This window comes from Abramis brama, assembly GCF_963993115.1.
Source record: "Abramis brama genome assembly, chromosome: 25".
NCBI lineage: Eukaryota > Metazoa > Chordata > Actinopteri > Cypriniformes > Leuciscidae > Abramis > Abramis brama.
This window is the reverse complement of record NC_139987.1, coordinates 24,704,823-24,719,885: the sequence shown is the minus strand read 5'-3', so window position 1 is coordinate 24,719,885 and position 15,063 is coordinate 24,704,823. Positions and strand designations below refer to the sequence as shown.

The 15,063-nt window shown below is 34.6% G+C and overlaps 2 protein-coding genes across 5 annotated transcripts in view; both read right to left on the bottom strand.

The window, feature by feature from the left end:
• The window catches only part of pitpnm2 (phosphatidylinositol transfer protein, membrane-associated 2), a 63,413-nt gene extending 60,213 nt beyond the window's left edge, over positions 1 to 3,200 (bottom strand). For all 4 annotated transcript variants that reach the window (XM_084104497.1, XM_084104500.1, XM_084104499.1 and 1 more), the window contains exon 1: positions 2,751 to 3,200. The gene's annotated coding sequence lies outside the window, so the exon portion shown is untranslated. The remainder of the gene's footprint in view (positions 1 to 2,750) is intronic.
• A 1,283-nt stretch (positions 3,201 to 4,483) lies between these two features.
• mphosph9 (M-phase phosphoprotein 9) overlaps positions 4,484 to 15,063 on the bottom strand; it is a 29,189-nt gene continuing 18,609 nt past the window's right edge. Inside the window, exons 16-24 of the mRNA XM_084104507.1 lie at positions 13,865 to 13,966; positions 12,624 to 12,746; positions 12,353 to 12,513; positions 11,110 to 11,280; positions 10,534 to 10,654; positions 10,341 to 10,432; positions 8,187 to 8,404; positions 6,973 to 7,041; positions 4,484 to 5,484 (exon numbers count right to left, since the gene is read on the bottom strand). Coding sequence (XP_083960633.1) covers positions 5,383 to 5,484; positions 6,973 to 7,041; positions 8,187 to 8,404; positions 10,341 to 10,432; positions 10,534 to 10,654; positions 11,110 to 11,280; positions 12,353 to 12,513; positions 12,624 to 12,746; positions 13,865 to 13,966 — 1,159 coding nt within the window. The 3' untranslated portion in view covers positions 4,484 to 5,382. The remainder of the gene's footprint in view (positions 5,485 to 6,972; positions 7,042 to 8,186; positions 8,405 to 10,340; positions 10,433 to 10,533; positions 10,655 to 11,109; positions 11,281 to 12,352; positions 12,514 to 12,623; positions 12,747 to 13,864; positions 13,967 to 15,063) is intronic.

The following is a 15,063-nucleotide window of genomic DNA, read 5'->3' as shown; positions in this document are numbered from 1 at the left end:
GAAAATTGTCATTTTGTATAAACACGGTTTAAAGATAGGTTGTTTATGGTTGTAATTATAAAATTAACATGTATTGAACAATGAAAAAAAACAAAAATACAATTAACCTAAAAATCAACTTATGTGCAATTACATTACATTGGCTTCAGACATAGCACATTTTTATATCATATTAGTTTTAAAGTCTACTGTTTTGTGCAAAGCTATATTATACTGCTTTGATTTGCTACCAGACATGCATTTGTCATCTTTTCAAGTATTAAAGTATATTTAAAGTATTCAATTCAGCCGATTATCAAAAAATAGTATTTCTAAATTTTTATGTAATATAAAATATTATAATATAAATTATATTATAATATTATATTATATTATATATTATAATATAAAATTATGGTAGCATTTTTGGGTTAATTTTCCAGCAAAGATAACTATATTGTAATATACCCAGTTATCGTGATATAAAAGGTCTCAAACCATGGTAACATTTTACCCAAGAAAAAAAAAAGCCATTGTTACGAAAGCATAGAACAGGCTCTTTCACAGTAACAACACAATGGATGACAAACTTCCTGGCCCATATGAACACACGTATGTTTGGTAGCAGCTTTGTGGCCCCTCGGTTGCCTTGTTTGGAGGGAATACATTTCAGTGTTTACTATGTGGCTATAAATAACAAGGTGCAACTGTGTAGTGTCGGCCCGTTGTTTGGCTTCCCTCTCTTTCCGGTGTGGCAACAACCCGCAGCTGACGGTGTCGGGGTCATATCGGCATGCTGTCATGAGCCTGGCAGCGGCCTGCCTCGCCACCGTCCACCCATACATCCCTGCCAGAGCTACAGCCATTAGCAAGCGTTCTCCGGCCGGGGCGGAGAGGGGGAGGCAATCAATACTCTGACTCATTCTTTCTACGATGGCTGCTTCATAACAGGATTCATTAAGGACAAACCTAATCATTTTGGCAAGATAATTAGATACAGGGAAGCATTTTTTTTCCCTCCATCGATGTGCTCGAAAAGAACATGGCAAACTATGAGGTCTCGCTAACTAAAAATGTAGGTTGTTAGCGAAAGGGAGTGTCCTGCGCGAAGGCTCCAAAGTGGAATAGCAGCTAAAATTAACAATTCCATGACAAGATAATTGTGACCCTGCAATTGAGACATGAAGAACGTCCCAATTATCTTGACAAGACTGAAATTATTACTGGATGATGCAGGACTGTGTTCGATATGTTTATTAATCAAAGACATGATCGAGGATGGAACCACAAATTTAGGACTGGGGATCAAATGTAAAAAAAATTGAATCAACCACTGGATGGATGGATGTATGGACGGATATGGATAGATAGACATACGGATGAATGGATAGATGGACAGATAGATAGATAGATAGATAGATAGATAGATAGATAGATAGATAGATGCTAGACGGAATAAGCCAAACTATATCCAAAACTATGTTTTACACAAACTCTTTTTGCCTCAGTGTGAGCAACAAAACCATGAGGGCTATCTAATCTTTAACCATGTAAGTTATTTCTAACATTTGATTAACTTTTGGTATCCAATAGACCAAGACAAACAAGGTCATCAAGGAAACAACCACCCAAAAATGGACAATTATTAAAAGGACATGCACACAGAAATAGTGTCATGTCTGTGCCATTTATATGACCAGCCTTTTGAGACCGTTTTCTCACATTAAGAAAATCATACTGCAGAATTTATATTTACAAAAACAAAAACAAATGTATATCTAATAAGTTACTTTAGAGCTTAGCTTAATTTCAACAAAACAGAAATGCAACTGGCCTTTCCTGGCCTTTTAAAGGCCACCTTCCCACCATAAGAAGTTTTTTCCTGACTGTGGGAACAGTGTTAACTGTGAATCAAATTGTGTGTGTAAATCAAATTTATGTGACATAAAAAAGTTATATCACTTATTTACAGCACAGAATCACTCATATTAGGTATTCATCTGTTATATGGATGTACAGTGGATGTCACTTGTAAAGTTAATCTTCTTCAACCAGGTAGGTTATCTCTAAAAGCTAATTAACTTTGATGGACCGTCAGTAAGAGGTCACAAATTCAACACCCCAATAACCAAATTATATATTTCATAACCAGGTTTCCTGAGGTAATTCACTTAGGCAAAAATGATCCATTTCCATGTCCATCTATAAATTACACAGAAATATAAATAAGTAAGGCTCTTTAAAGATATCTTGCCAACTATCCATGAACATATAAATAAACTCAATGTGAACTCAAGAAATTGAATAGTTAATTATCACAGGTAACGTACAGGAGTTTGACTACATATCAAACAGTGATAACTTAAGTGATTTGACTGGCCAGCGATAACCTTCATTAACTATTCATGCTACCGTGAAGATTGGCCAATTTATGAATCCCATCTAATCTAGACAACTGTAAAAGACTGAAGATAAGACTAAAATTACAGCATCTAAATAATACAATAATCTCTTCCACAATTAATTACCCCTTTAAGACTCACATACATTAATCTCATTATAGCTCCCAAATGGTTCGTTTAAATAGGGCAATCCGTTTAAGTAAAATCAGGATTTATGGCGTTTAATTATCTATTTTGGTCACGAATGAAGGCCGTGTGACTACCTTACTCGCAAGCGACCGTTAAAATCAAAATAATGAACGTTAAGAATTACATTTCAAATGTGACAACCGCGCGAACAGATATTTCGCGCGCTTTGTTTTTTCTTACCTTCGGCGCGGAGTTTTAGCTCAAATCGGCTCTTATCAGAGCGACGTGGCCATCAATATCCGGCGGCTTCAGCTCACACACATCCCCGCTGCAGGTCGAGGTGTCTGCCGGTCGCTGCAACGCAATTTCCTCGCGCTGTGTAGAAGCAAGCAGCTGGCTACCGGTTCATCCGACTAAATAAAACAGGAAAGCAGGCCAACACTGTCCTCCATGCAATCAAATATAAAGTCCTGTGGTTTTAAAATAAGAACGTACAACTGAACTGACAGTCCAAAACATGCACACGTCAAAGAGGAAGTGACAGGACTGGTTAAACCACACTAGAGCTCGAGCTCGGCTGTCACTGCCTTTGCACTGTTGTTTTCAGCATATAGAGCAGCGGGAGAGAGGCTTCCTTCTTTTCTTTTCTTTATTATTAAATGCTTGTAGAAGATGGGAGAGAGGCTTCCTGCATCATTATATCCGCTGCAGCTGATCTAGTGGATCCTTTAAAAACAGCAGGCAGAAAAACTGTACAGGTATGCTGATCCGTGCATTTGCGTGGCGTCCCGTGGGTTCTGTGGATCTATTTAAAGCTTATGTTCTTTTTCAAAACCTTGACCTAGCTTTTCAGTGCGTGCATGTCCTTTCCTCCTTTCTATATTTACCGAAAGTGCGAGCAGCAGCATCATTTCTGGTCTGATATCATTGGATGGTAAATTCGCCTCTCCCCTTCCTCTAGAGTAGACTAGTCTAGGCCGTTATTTTTTCCATCGCTGTAGCGCCCCCTGACGGCGGCCTGTGGTAGTGCGATAGCTAAATCGACGCTGTGTGTAAAAGTTCTGAGGTGAGACTAAATAAAAATTCTGTCATTGTTTACTCACCATCACGTTGTTCACAATCCATATCGATTTCTTTCTTCTGTGGAACACGGAAGGGAGATAATTTGTCTTTGGAGATATACAATGGAAGTGGATGGGGACTAGCTGCCCAAAAAGTAGCGCGAATGTAGATTGAAATTTAAAGGGATAGTCTACCTAAAATTAAAAATCCTTTACTCACCCTTATGTCATTTCAAAGCCGATTTACACGTTTCTGTGGAATAAAAGTTAGATTTTTTTTTTTGTGCAAAATGTCCAAGCAGCTCTTTTCCATACAATGAAAGTGGATGGAGACTATAGCGGTTAAAGGGATAGTTCTGCCAAAAATGAACATTTTGTCATCACTTACTCGTCTTCAAGTTGTTCCAAACCTGTATATGTTTCTTTCTTCTGTTGAACACAAAAGAATATATTTTGAAGAATTTTGGTAATCAAACAGTTTTACTGTAGCCATTGACTTTTATAATAGGAAAAAAACTAAAACAATGGGAAGTCAATGGCTACTGCCAACTGTTTGATTACCAACATTCTTAAAAATATCTTCTTTTGTGTTCAACAGAAGAAGAAACATATATAGGTTTGGAACAACTTGAGGGGTAAGTGATGACAAAATTTCCCAAAAAACAAAAACACAACAACTATAAATGTGAGAAAGTAAATTTAAGAGTATAAATCAAGTCATTATTGTTTAACTATACCTTCAAGTTATTCATATTCACTGAAAATCTTGCCTTCCGCCCATGCTTTTCCACATACAAATCTGGCAGGTTTGCATTACACACAAATTTCTTTGTTTACATATTTCCAGAAGGGTATTTTCCTTTTTTGGCTGAATTATGCCTTTAACACCAAAACAGTTGTGATGAATACAAACACATTTCAAGCTCATTTAATGAATGATCCGAGCAAAACAACCAAGAGTCTAACATAATAGAGATGTCATCAAATCATAATGACTCGACGCTAAATTACACTGCCAAACACATTCCGTAAGCAGTTTTAATTGTGGAACATTTTTGTGCAACAGTTAAATAGATTCCATGAGCTACAGGAAAAAAAAGAAAAGAGATGAACTGTCAACAGCTAACGATGGAAAAGCAGAGAAGAGCATATTTTAAATTTCATGCATCAAAGTAAGCAGCACATCCTGTGTTGCATTGGAAAATGTCAGAGGTCTACCTTTGATAATCATGTGTAAACAGTCAGTGCTGGTTTGGGTTTGTGTTCTCATTTCTACTCATCCTATTATCAGATATGTGCTATCATTCTCTGCTCTTATATGGCACAGGAAATGTTATCACGTAAATTATTAATTAATGAGCAAGCCACAAACCTGATATCTGAACAAATGATATACCTTTTCAAGTGTCATTTAAATCAAAAGTCATAAGACACACAAGTGGAATGGAAACATATGCAAATGAGCTGCCCTGCAGGACTGTATTTTTGCCATTCATTTATCAGCAGCAAATGAATAAAATTAAAAATATCTACATCATTCACCTGAATGAGTCGAGCGTACAATTTTCCATATTTCTGTGACATTAAAAAAGTAAATGTTTTTACAAATCTAGGCATTATTAAAATATACTATGTTCACCATGTAATAAAACATACAAAATAGATCCTACAGTAATAAAAGTAGAAATATTTACTGAACATGTACATATCAGAGTCTGTACAGTGGAACGATCGCTCCATTAATAATTCATATTGTCCAGAATAAAGAAAGTCACTGCATGTGATCATAATTCATGACAGTTCACTGTTGGCTATATGTTGGCAGAAGAACGCAGGATGTTGAATCGTTTTAAAGTCATGCGGATGAATCCGAGGTCGCGGTTCACCTTTTCTAGGCGATTCTCCAAGGACACCTGGGAGATGAATAACATCATAAAGTTTATAATGTTACACATTTAGATCATTTGTTATGCATAATCATCTTTAAAAAAAAAAAGAAAAAAAAAAGAGAGAGCCTTTCATTTGTAAGGTGTTAAATTCACTGGATTATTAACAAAAGTAATTATCACAGTTATGTAACATATAAAACACCTGTTTGGGGTTGAATTTCCAGCAAAAATAACTATATTGTGATCAGTGTTGGGTAAATTACAAAAAGTAATTAATTACAAGCTACTAATTATATCAATAGGATAGACATGAAACTGCTTTTAATTCTTTCAAATAAATAATATAAAATTTCCTAAATTATGACCAAAGTATTTAAAGAAAGAAGGTTACATTAAACATACATTTAAACATTAGATGTTAAATCCACTATTGTTTTATATAGCATTGCCCTATACAGTCTATAGAGTATTTAACACTATTGCATCAGAAGTAACTGCAATTAAATAACAAAAAAAATTAAGAGAATCCCATACTTTACTTTTTCAAGGGAAAAGTAATTAAATTACAGTAATTAATTACTTAGTATCGCATTAAACCCAACAATGATTGTTATGGAAGCTTGTTTCCGCCACGGAATAAAACAATTTAAAAGATAAGTGTAACTTTTTATCTCACACTTCTGACTTTTTTTTTTCTCACAATTGCGAGATATAAACTCATAATTGCGAATTAAAAAGTCGGAATTGCTAGATATAAATTCGCAATTGCGTATTAAAGTCAGAATTGCAAGATATAAATTCGCAATTGCGAGTTATAAAGTCAGAATTGCGTGCAATAAACTCGCAATTCTGACTTTTTAACACGCAATATTGACTTATTTCTCGCAATTGCAAGTTTATATCTCACAATTCTGAATTTATAACTCACAATTTGCGACTTTATCATGCAATTCAAACTTTTTTCTCGCCACTGCGACTACATCACGCAATTCTGACTTGATAACTCGCAATTGAGAGTTTATATCTCACAATTCTGACTTTTTTTTTCTCACAATTGCGAGATATAAATTCATAATTGCGAATTAAAAAGTCGGAATTGCTAGATATAAATTCGCAATTGCGTATTAAAGTCAGAATTGCAAGATATAAATTCACAATTGCGAGTTATAAAGTCAGAATTGCGTGGAATAAACTCGCAATTCTGACTTTTTAACTCGCAATATTGACTTTTTTCTCGAAATTGCAAGTTTATATTTCATCTTACAATTCTGACTTTATAACTCACAATTTGCGACTTCATCACGCAATTCTGACTTGGTAACTTGCAATTGTGAGTTTATATCTCGCAATTCAAAGAAAAAAAAAGACTGAATTGTGAGATAAAAAGTCACAATTACCTTTTTTATTTTTTATTCTGTGATGAATATATACCATGAAATAAAATTGCTGATATCATGATATAATATTTTTGGTCTATATATGCATCTGAATGGAACGCGATTGTGTTCTCACCTCGTCTAGCCTGGTCTGCAACGTGACCCGAGCCCCGGTCCCAGGAATCCGGCTCAGTGCTGCCTCAATCTGCGGAAAATAAATAAATATTCGAGGAAACTGTCACAGCACTCAGCAAATTGCTGGATGGAAACAGCTGAGCTTAAACAACAGGGTTTTGAATTAGCACTCCTCAGCATGATTAGGAAAAGGGAAGCCTGTGCTAAAAATAGACATGATTAACAAGCAGCACTGTAAAGGCAGGTTATGTAATGTGCAGTGCTGAGGACACAGCAGAAACATGTGCTGACGTCGATCTACAGCCGCTCTCATACCAGCAAGACCCGTGAGGGACTCACACGCCATCCAAACACTCATGTGACATTAAGACATGCAAGCTTTGAGAGTTCCTAGTTTCATAATAATGACTTCAGCATGTCTATGACCAAACACAAATGAGCTGTAAATAAATCATTGGTTTTGTCAGCTTTTAGAAATTGTTAAAAAATATAATTTGTATTCTTCTTCTACACGTCCAACTCAAGAAACTGAATAATTAGTTTATTAGTTAAATATTCTGAATGTTCCAATATAATCTGACTTCTGACCTGTAATGCTGCCTGAATCATAATCACACACTGTTCGTTCGTTGGCCAGAAGAGCCTGGTTTCTCCCAAGGTTTTTTTTTTTCTCCATTCAGACACATGATGGAGTTTTGGTTCCTTGCCACTGTCGCCTTTGGATTTTGACTTGCTTAGTTGGGGGACATTTACTATTCAACAACATTACTGATCTGCCTGCATTGACACCATTATATGAGAACTGAACTGAGCTGGACGATGATATCACAGTTTTCTCCACAGCGGCTGTATATATTATATAATAATTAACTAAATTAATAACTTTTTTACAACAAAAATTAACCATCACTGAATTTACTTAAGCTAGTGATGCTATTTTCTTCTATAAACAACAACTTTGTTGCATTATTTTCCTGTTATCACTGTAAAGCTGCTTTGAAACGATCTGTATTGTAAAAAGCACTTTACAAATAAAGGTGACTTGACTTAGTTTATTAAAAATATGTGTATAATAGTGTGTGTTGTACTACATTATTAACTATACTATATTATTAAATTGTTTAGCTGATTTATTTAAAAATATTTGACAACAGAAATGCCACGAATGAAGTATTCTAGAGAACCGTGTAGCAACAGGAAATATCCCACAATCACCTGCTGCTTTTCCTGTGTGAGCTCATCAAAGAGGCGCTCTGCGTCAGCCAGCGACTGAATGCGAGGCTGACAGGAGAGGGACGTCTCTTCACCGGCGTCTTGTGTCTTCAGCGAGCTGACAGCAGCTTCCGGTTCCTCCCAGCTCGACCCGACCGCATGTTCCTCAGATCCACTGCTCTCTGCCGGCTCAGACGAGCCCACGCTGGACTGAGGGTTCCCTGAGGAGGAAATTCACACAAGAGTTACGTTTCCTGAAGGAAATACCACTGCTTATAGGCTAGCAAAGTAGTAGTGTTAACGTTTTAGTTAAAATAATGGTTTGAAAATCCATTATATATACATATGAAGAGTTCAGATGCAAAAGCCTCTAAGTGCCATCTGAAATTTTCTTCTAGAATGATCATTTTTATAAAGCTTGTATATTTAAGTTCAGTAATTTCACTTAAATGACAATTAATAGGTAATTTGCATTGCCATTTAAGTGAAATTACTGAACTTAAATATACAAGCTTGATAAAAATGATCATTCTAGAAGAAAATTTCAGATGGCACTTAGAGGCTTTTGCATCTGAACTCTTCATAAATATATATATATATATACAGTACCAGTCAAAAGTTTGGAAACATTACTATTTTTAATGTTTTTGAAAGAAGTCTCTTATGCTCATCAAGCCTGCAGTTAAAAAAAAAAACAGTAATATTATGAAATATTATTACAATTTAAAATAATGGTTCTCTTTTTTAATATACTTTAAAATGTAATTTATTTTTGTGATGCAAAGCTGAATTTTCATCAGCAAGTACTCCAGTCTTTGGTGTCTTATGATCCTTCAGAAATCATTCTAATATGCTGATTTATGATCAATGTTGTGCTGATTAATATTTTTTTTATAACCTGAGATACTTTTTTCAGGATTATTTGATGAATAAAAAGTTAAAAAGAACTGTATTTATTTAGAATAGAAATCTTTTGTAACAATATACACTACCGTTCAAAAGTTTGGGAACAATAACTTTTTTTTTTTAAAGAAATTAGTACTTTAATTCAACAAGGATGCGTTAAATTGATAAAAGGTGATGGTAACGATTTATATTGTTAGAAATGTTTTTATTTTGAATAAATGCTGTTTTTATGAATAAATGCTGTTAACGTTTTACTCATCAATGAATCCTGAAAAAAGTATTCCAAAAAAATATATTAAACAGCACAACTGTTTCCATCATTGATAATAACTGAGTATCAAATCATCATATTAGAATGATTTCTGAAGGATCATAAGACACCAAAGACTGGAGTACTTGCTGATGAAAATTCAGCTTTGCATCACAAAAATAAATTACATTTTAAAATATATTAAAAAAGAGAACCATTATTTTAAATTGTAATAATATTTCATAATATTACTGTTTTTTTTTGTATTTTTAACTGCAGGCTTGATGAGCATAAGAGACTTCTTTCAAAAACATTAAAAATAGTAATGTTTCCAAACTTTTGACTGGTACTGTAGTAAAATAATATTTAGTGGTCTTTTAATGGTCTTAAACATTTTAATCACAAATCACTGGTCAGGGAATTAGCAAGAATTGCACAAATACTGTAGATAAAGTAGCTTGGCACGGAAAAGCCTTCACCAACTTTCAGACAGCTTTTTACAGGAAGAAGTGTCCACTCGATGTTAATCGCTTCTAACAGTTAATCCAAACACAATGAGACACTTCTTCCATGCTTCACTGTGGTATAGATGCAATTATAATTATATTTCTCTCGCTCTGGAGCATCGCCATGCAACTCGTGTTTCATTGTGATTCATCACTCCGCACAACTCTGCTGAACCACTCAGAATTTTTGGCAGAAATATGGGAAGTTTGATTCAGTCATTCTGTCTTTGATGTTTTTCTGAGACAGCCACTGCTGTCAGCACTTCTTTTAAAAACATTAAAAATCATACCGATCTAAAACTTTTGACCAGTAGTGTATATTACACACACATAATCAAAAAAAATATTGTAGAAAAGTATATAAATTATATTTGTAAAAAATAAAAAAAAATAAAAAATTGAACAAGCACTGTAATTAATGGTCAGTATCACTGTTTCTTCTTCTAGGATTGTCAACATTTGATAGCTAAAAGCTGAAAAAGAAAGTGACAATACCTTCCAGTCTCTCAGAAGGATTGAACTGTAACCTCTTCCTTGGACTTGGTAAAGAGGAGCTGATGCCATTTCGATCAAAACCAAAATCAACCCTATAAAACAAGGCATTTATGAGATACATCAGACACATTATATACAGACAACTGATCAGCGCGGATGGCATGTGGATCAGACAGCAGGACAGAAATGTTACCGGCTCTGCAGGTGTTCCTGGGATGGAAGAGAGTGACCCAACGCAGTGGAGAAGTTCTCAGTTGGGCAGCGCTTAGGACTGGACTTGGCTGAGAGAGGCATGAGTAACGTGTCCCTCTTTGCTAACATAAAAGAAAAAACAATCAGTGAAGTTGGAGTTTTATCAGTTACTTTGAAAATGGCATAATCATACATCCAACACTCAAGTCAAGTCAAGTCCCCTTCATTTATACAGCGCTTTTAACAGTATAGATTGTTTCAAAGCAGCTTCACAGTGATAATTGGAAATTACAGTAACAGAGATTGTTTAGGCTTTACAGCAGCTCTAGAATAAAGTTATTGTCCAGCTAAAGTTAGTTTTAAATTGATTCACTTCCGTTGCAAAGATCATTAGTTATTAACGTAGGGGCCGCTAACACGACACCGTTCTAACAGAAAACCCTTAACGCGCTCCGGCCCGCTCACTCGCCTGGTGGCTCGAGAACGCAAGACTTGAAAGATTTTGGGCGAAAAAAGCACAACCTTCAAAAACGTGAACCTGTGAGAAACTCACATAATAAAGATTTGGGTCACTTACTAGGTGTGGAGAAAGGGTTGGCCCTCTGTGCTCTGGGGGGCAGAGATGATGACCTGTGACCTTCTGGAGAGAGACTCCTCTGGGCCCGCAGGACAGCCCCGCTCCGCTCCTCCACCGCGTCCCTCACAGAACTCTCCACAAAAGCCACCGTAGGCCTCCTCCTAGCCAACCCTAAAGCACATCACAAAGTAAAAAATCACCAGAGTTGAGAATATTAAAGAGGGTTAAATTATTAAATATTAAATTAGGGTTAGTATATATATATAAAAAAAATCAATATAGATAATCAAAATGTGGGCTCATAAAATACCCAATATATGCAACCTGTTCAAAAGTTTTGGGGTTGGAAAATTTTGTGAATGTTTTTAATAGAAGTCTCTTATGTTCATCAATGCTGCATTTATTTGATAAAAAATACAGTAAAAACAGTAATATTGTGAAGTATTATTTCAAAGTAAAATAACCGTTTTCTATTTGAATATATTTTAAAATGTAATTTATTCCTGTGATCAAAGCTGAATTTTCAGCATCATTACTCCAGTCTTCAGAGTCACATGATCCTTCAGAAATCATTCTAATGTGATGATTTGATGCTCAAGAAACATTTACTATTATTATCAATGTTGAAAACAGTTCTGCTGCTTCATATTTTTGTGGAAACCATGATAAAAAAAATTCTCTGAATATTGATGATGAATAGAAAGTTCAAAAGAACATTTTGTGAAATGAAAACCTTTTGTAACATTATAAATGTCTTTACTGTCACTTTTGATCAATTTAATATGTCCTTGCTAAATAAAAGTTAATTTCTTTAAAAGAAATCCCACTGACCCCAAACATTTGAATGGTAATGTAAATATTATAGTCAATAAATATAAAAAAAAGACAAATATTTGTTTTGTCAAATACACATTTTCAATTCTACAATAAATATATAATTTTGTTTTATTACTTTGTATGCGTTTAGTATACATTTGTGTGTCCAAATCTGATGCTGTCACCCTAACTGAAACCCACATTACTTTCGTGCAACAATAATAAGGCTTATTATTTATATAAATTAATAATTAAGTCCTTAAGAAGATTCAGTCTGAGGTTAGTTATTGTTAATTATTTGTAGTGTAGCTAACTACTGTTTCAAAAAAACCCACACAATTCACAGTACATTCCCCAAAACGTTGGACACCGTTCAGTCTATCCCAACCTCAAATGCAGTTTTATTAAGGAGAATTTCGAGACATACTGGACGAACTGCAGCCGTTCTTGGACAAAACACGTCCCTCTGTGGCTTTAGTGTCCTCCATCTGGATCAGGGCCTTCATCATGGGCGTCAGTGGGACATCCCTCTTCCTCGTCTCTTCACAGTGACCCAGAGTCTGTTCTCTCTCTGGTGGAGACACCCGCCTGATGACAGAGAATAACACAAGTCAGAAATCAGCTTCTCAAAGTAAACGTGCCACAGCACAGCACGGTTAAGAAATTAATATCGTGTAGAACTATGAATAATGAAGTACCCTCGAGCTGTTCGGTCAGAGGATGTCTGTTCACCCCTGAGGCCAACGCCGTTCCTCTTGCCGACATCTACGTCTCGCTGCCTTTTACTTGGTGAAAGCAGAAGATCAGGGTGGTGGAACAAACTGGAAATATTCAATTTGTGAGTTTCAGTAATAACTGTGATAATACATCAATTTAATTAAAACAAAACTAAAACACTGTTTCAGAGTGCTTTCACACTAGCACTTTTGGTGCTCGCCTGACGTCACAGTTCAGTTCATATGGTTGATGCGAACGCTGTTTTCAGTCCAGGGTTGTCTGGGGTATGGCTCATGTGACGGTTTCTGCAGGTTTTACGAAGGTAAAGACCTTTTTAAGACCAAGTAAAGAATATTTAAGGAATGAACATTGAGAACAAAATACGTCAACATGTTCTCTAAATGTAAATGTTTAGGGAGAAACACAAGTTGTATTAGCAACATTTCAGAGTTTGAAAATACTGGAAAACGTTCAACAGATTCATCCATTACTTTTTAATTAATTTAACAAAAAAACGATTCTTAAATTAATATCTACCAAGGGACTTAATTAAAAGCAAAGTTTTCATAACTTATTAACAGATATTTGTTCTTGTTTTAAGCATAAACGAATAAATTTTTCAAGATTTCATTTTACATTTGCTTCTCAAGTAAATGTATATTGATTTAAGGCAGTTTAGATATTTGTATTGGAAAACAGGACAATTTTTTTTTTTTAAGATATTCATGTTTTACAATACATGCAATTTAATGCCCTAACTTTATGAATTTAAGACTTTCTGCTCTGATTTAAGACCTTTTTAAGGCCTTACTTTGTGTAAAGACGAATTAAGACTTTGTAAGACTTTAAGACCTGCAGAAACCCTGTGTGAACTCCGGTATAGTTCGCTGCTGATATGAATGCATTTGTACAAAATCACGTAAAAGAACCACGATTTATGACGACATGTGATTCAATAAAACTGTGTGTTTGTGTGTGTTATCGCTCACTTTCCTGACAAGCGTGACTGACTGCAAGCAGACAGATTTGAACATTTGCAGTTCAATCACGGCAGATAGACGCAAGGTTAAAAAAATGTGATCATCAGCTTGATACCATGGTTGGGACCCAATAATATAATGTGAACAGAGACCAGAGGGGAACAAGGAGGGTTCAAACCCAGCAATGGAAAGTGTGAAAGCACCCATAGGCCCCTGATGAAGATGTTTTGTGAGTTTCGTACCCCGCTCCAGATGGCTGCGAGTTACCATGAAGAGACTGACGTGTTTTGCCCAGATTCTCATGCTGCAGCTGTCGGATTTGAGTTTCTAGCTTCGAGATGGCCCTTCAAAACCAGAGAAATTCAGAAATGATTATTTTTAAAGATGTCTAGTTAGTACACAAAAGGATATACTAATATATTATTTCCTTTTAACTATAGCATTCATATTACTACCCATGTTATATATAGTGGTGGCCAAAAGTGAAGTCCGGCCTGGGAAAATTTACATCTCCCTTTATTCAAATGCTATTAAAATTTGTAAAGATTTTGTAAGCATATTGTGTAGTTGTGCTTGGAGTCAATTGTTTTATTTGTGATAAAAACACAATGAAACGTTGACAAATTGTGCCGACATAATTATTGGCCAGGCTGTCATGACCAGCATCCCTATATATTGCGGATGTTCATATAGTTTTTTTCCCTAATCGACAACCCAAGCTAAAGCGATCATTGACTATTAACCGACAAATTATGAACATATGCAAAAACAAGAGAGAACCAACGAAATATTATTCAAACTGATTATGTTGTAGTCAATGTACGCTTTGTTTGTGAGCTTTTTGTTTTTCTATGCATTTGTTTTGCATTGTAAAATAAAGCCTGTAGCTGTAGTTTGCCTATTTTTTTTGCCAAATAATTTTTTTCAGAAAAATATAAAAATTAAAAATATTTTTAAAAAATTAACGATTTTCAGATGTAACTACATTATGGTTGTACTACATTTACTATTTTGTAATATCTTGTTACATCTCAATAAACAGATTGTATAAAAAAAATACAAAAATATTAAAAATTAACGATTTTTTTATATATATTAAATATTTTCCTTATATTTCATTGCTATCATCACTTTTGGCCACTACTGTATATATTACATGTAAATATGATGAATTATAATAGTAATCATACTAACAAACTGTACAACACAAAATAATTGCATATTAAGAACATATTTTTCATTTATAATTATTATAATTGGTATAATTAAATATATTTCAAAATAAATATATGACTTTGCTTTAATATTTGTTAAATATTACATTTACCAATTAATTATAACATAACATGCAATGCAATTGTTAAATATTCATTTTAATTTAAATTATAAAATAGCAGTTCATATGATGATACTAAATGCAGATTTTTAAATGAAATCTGAC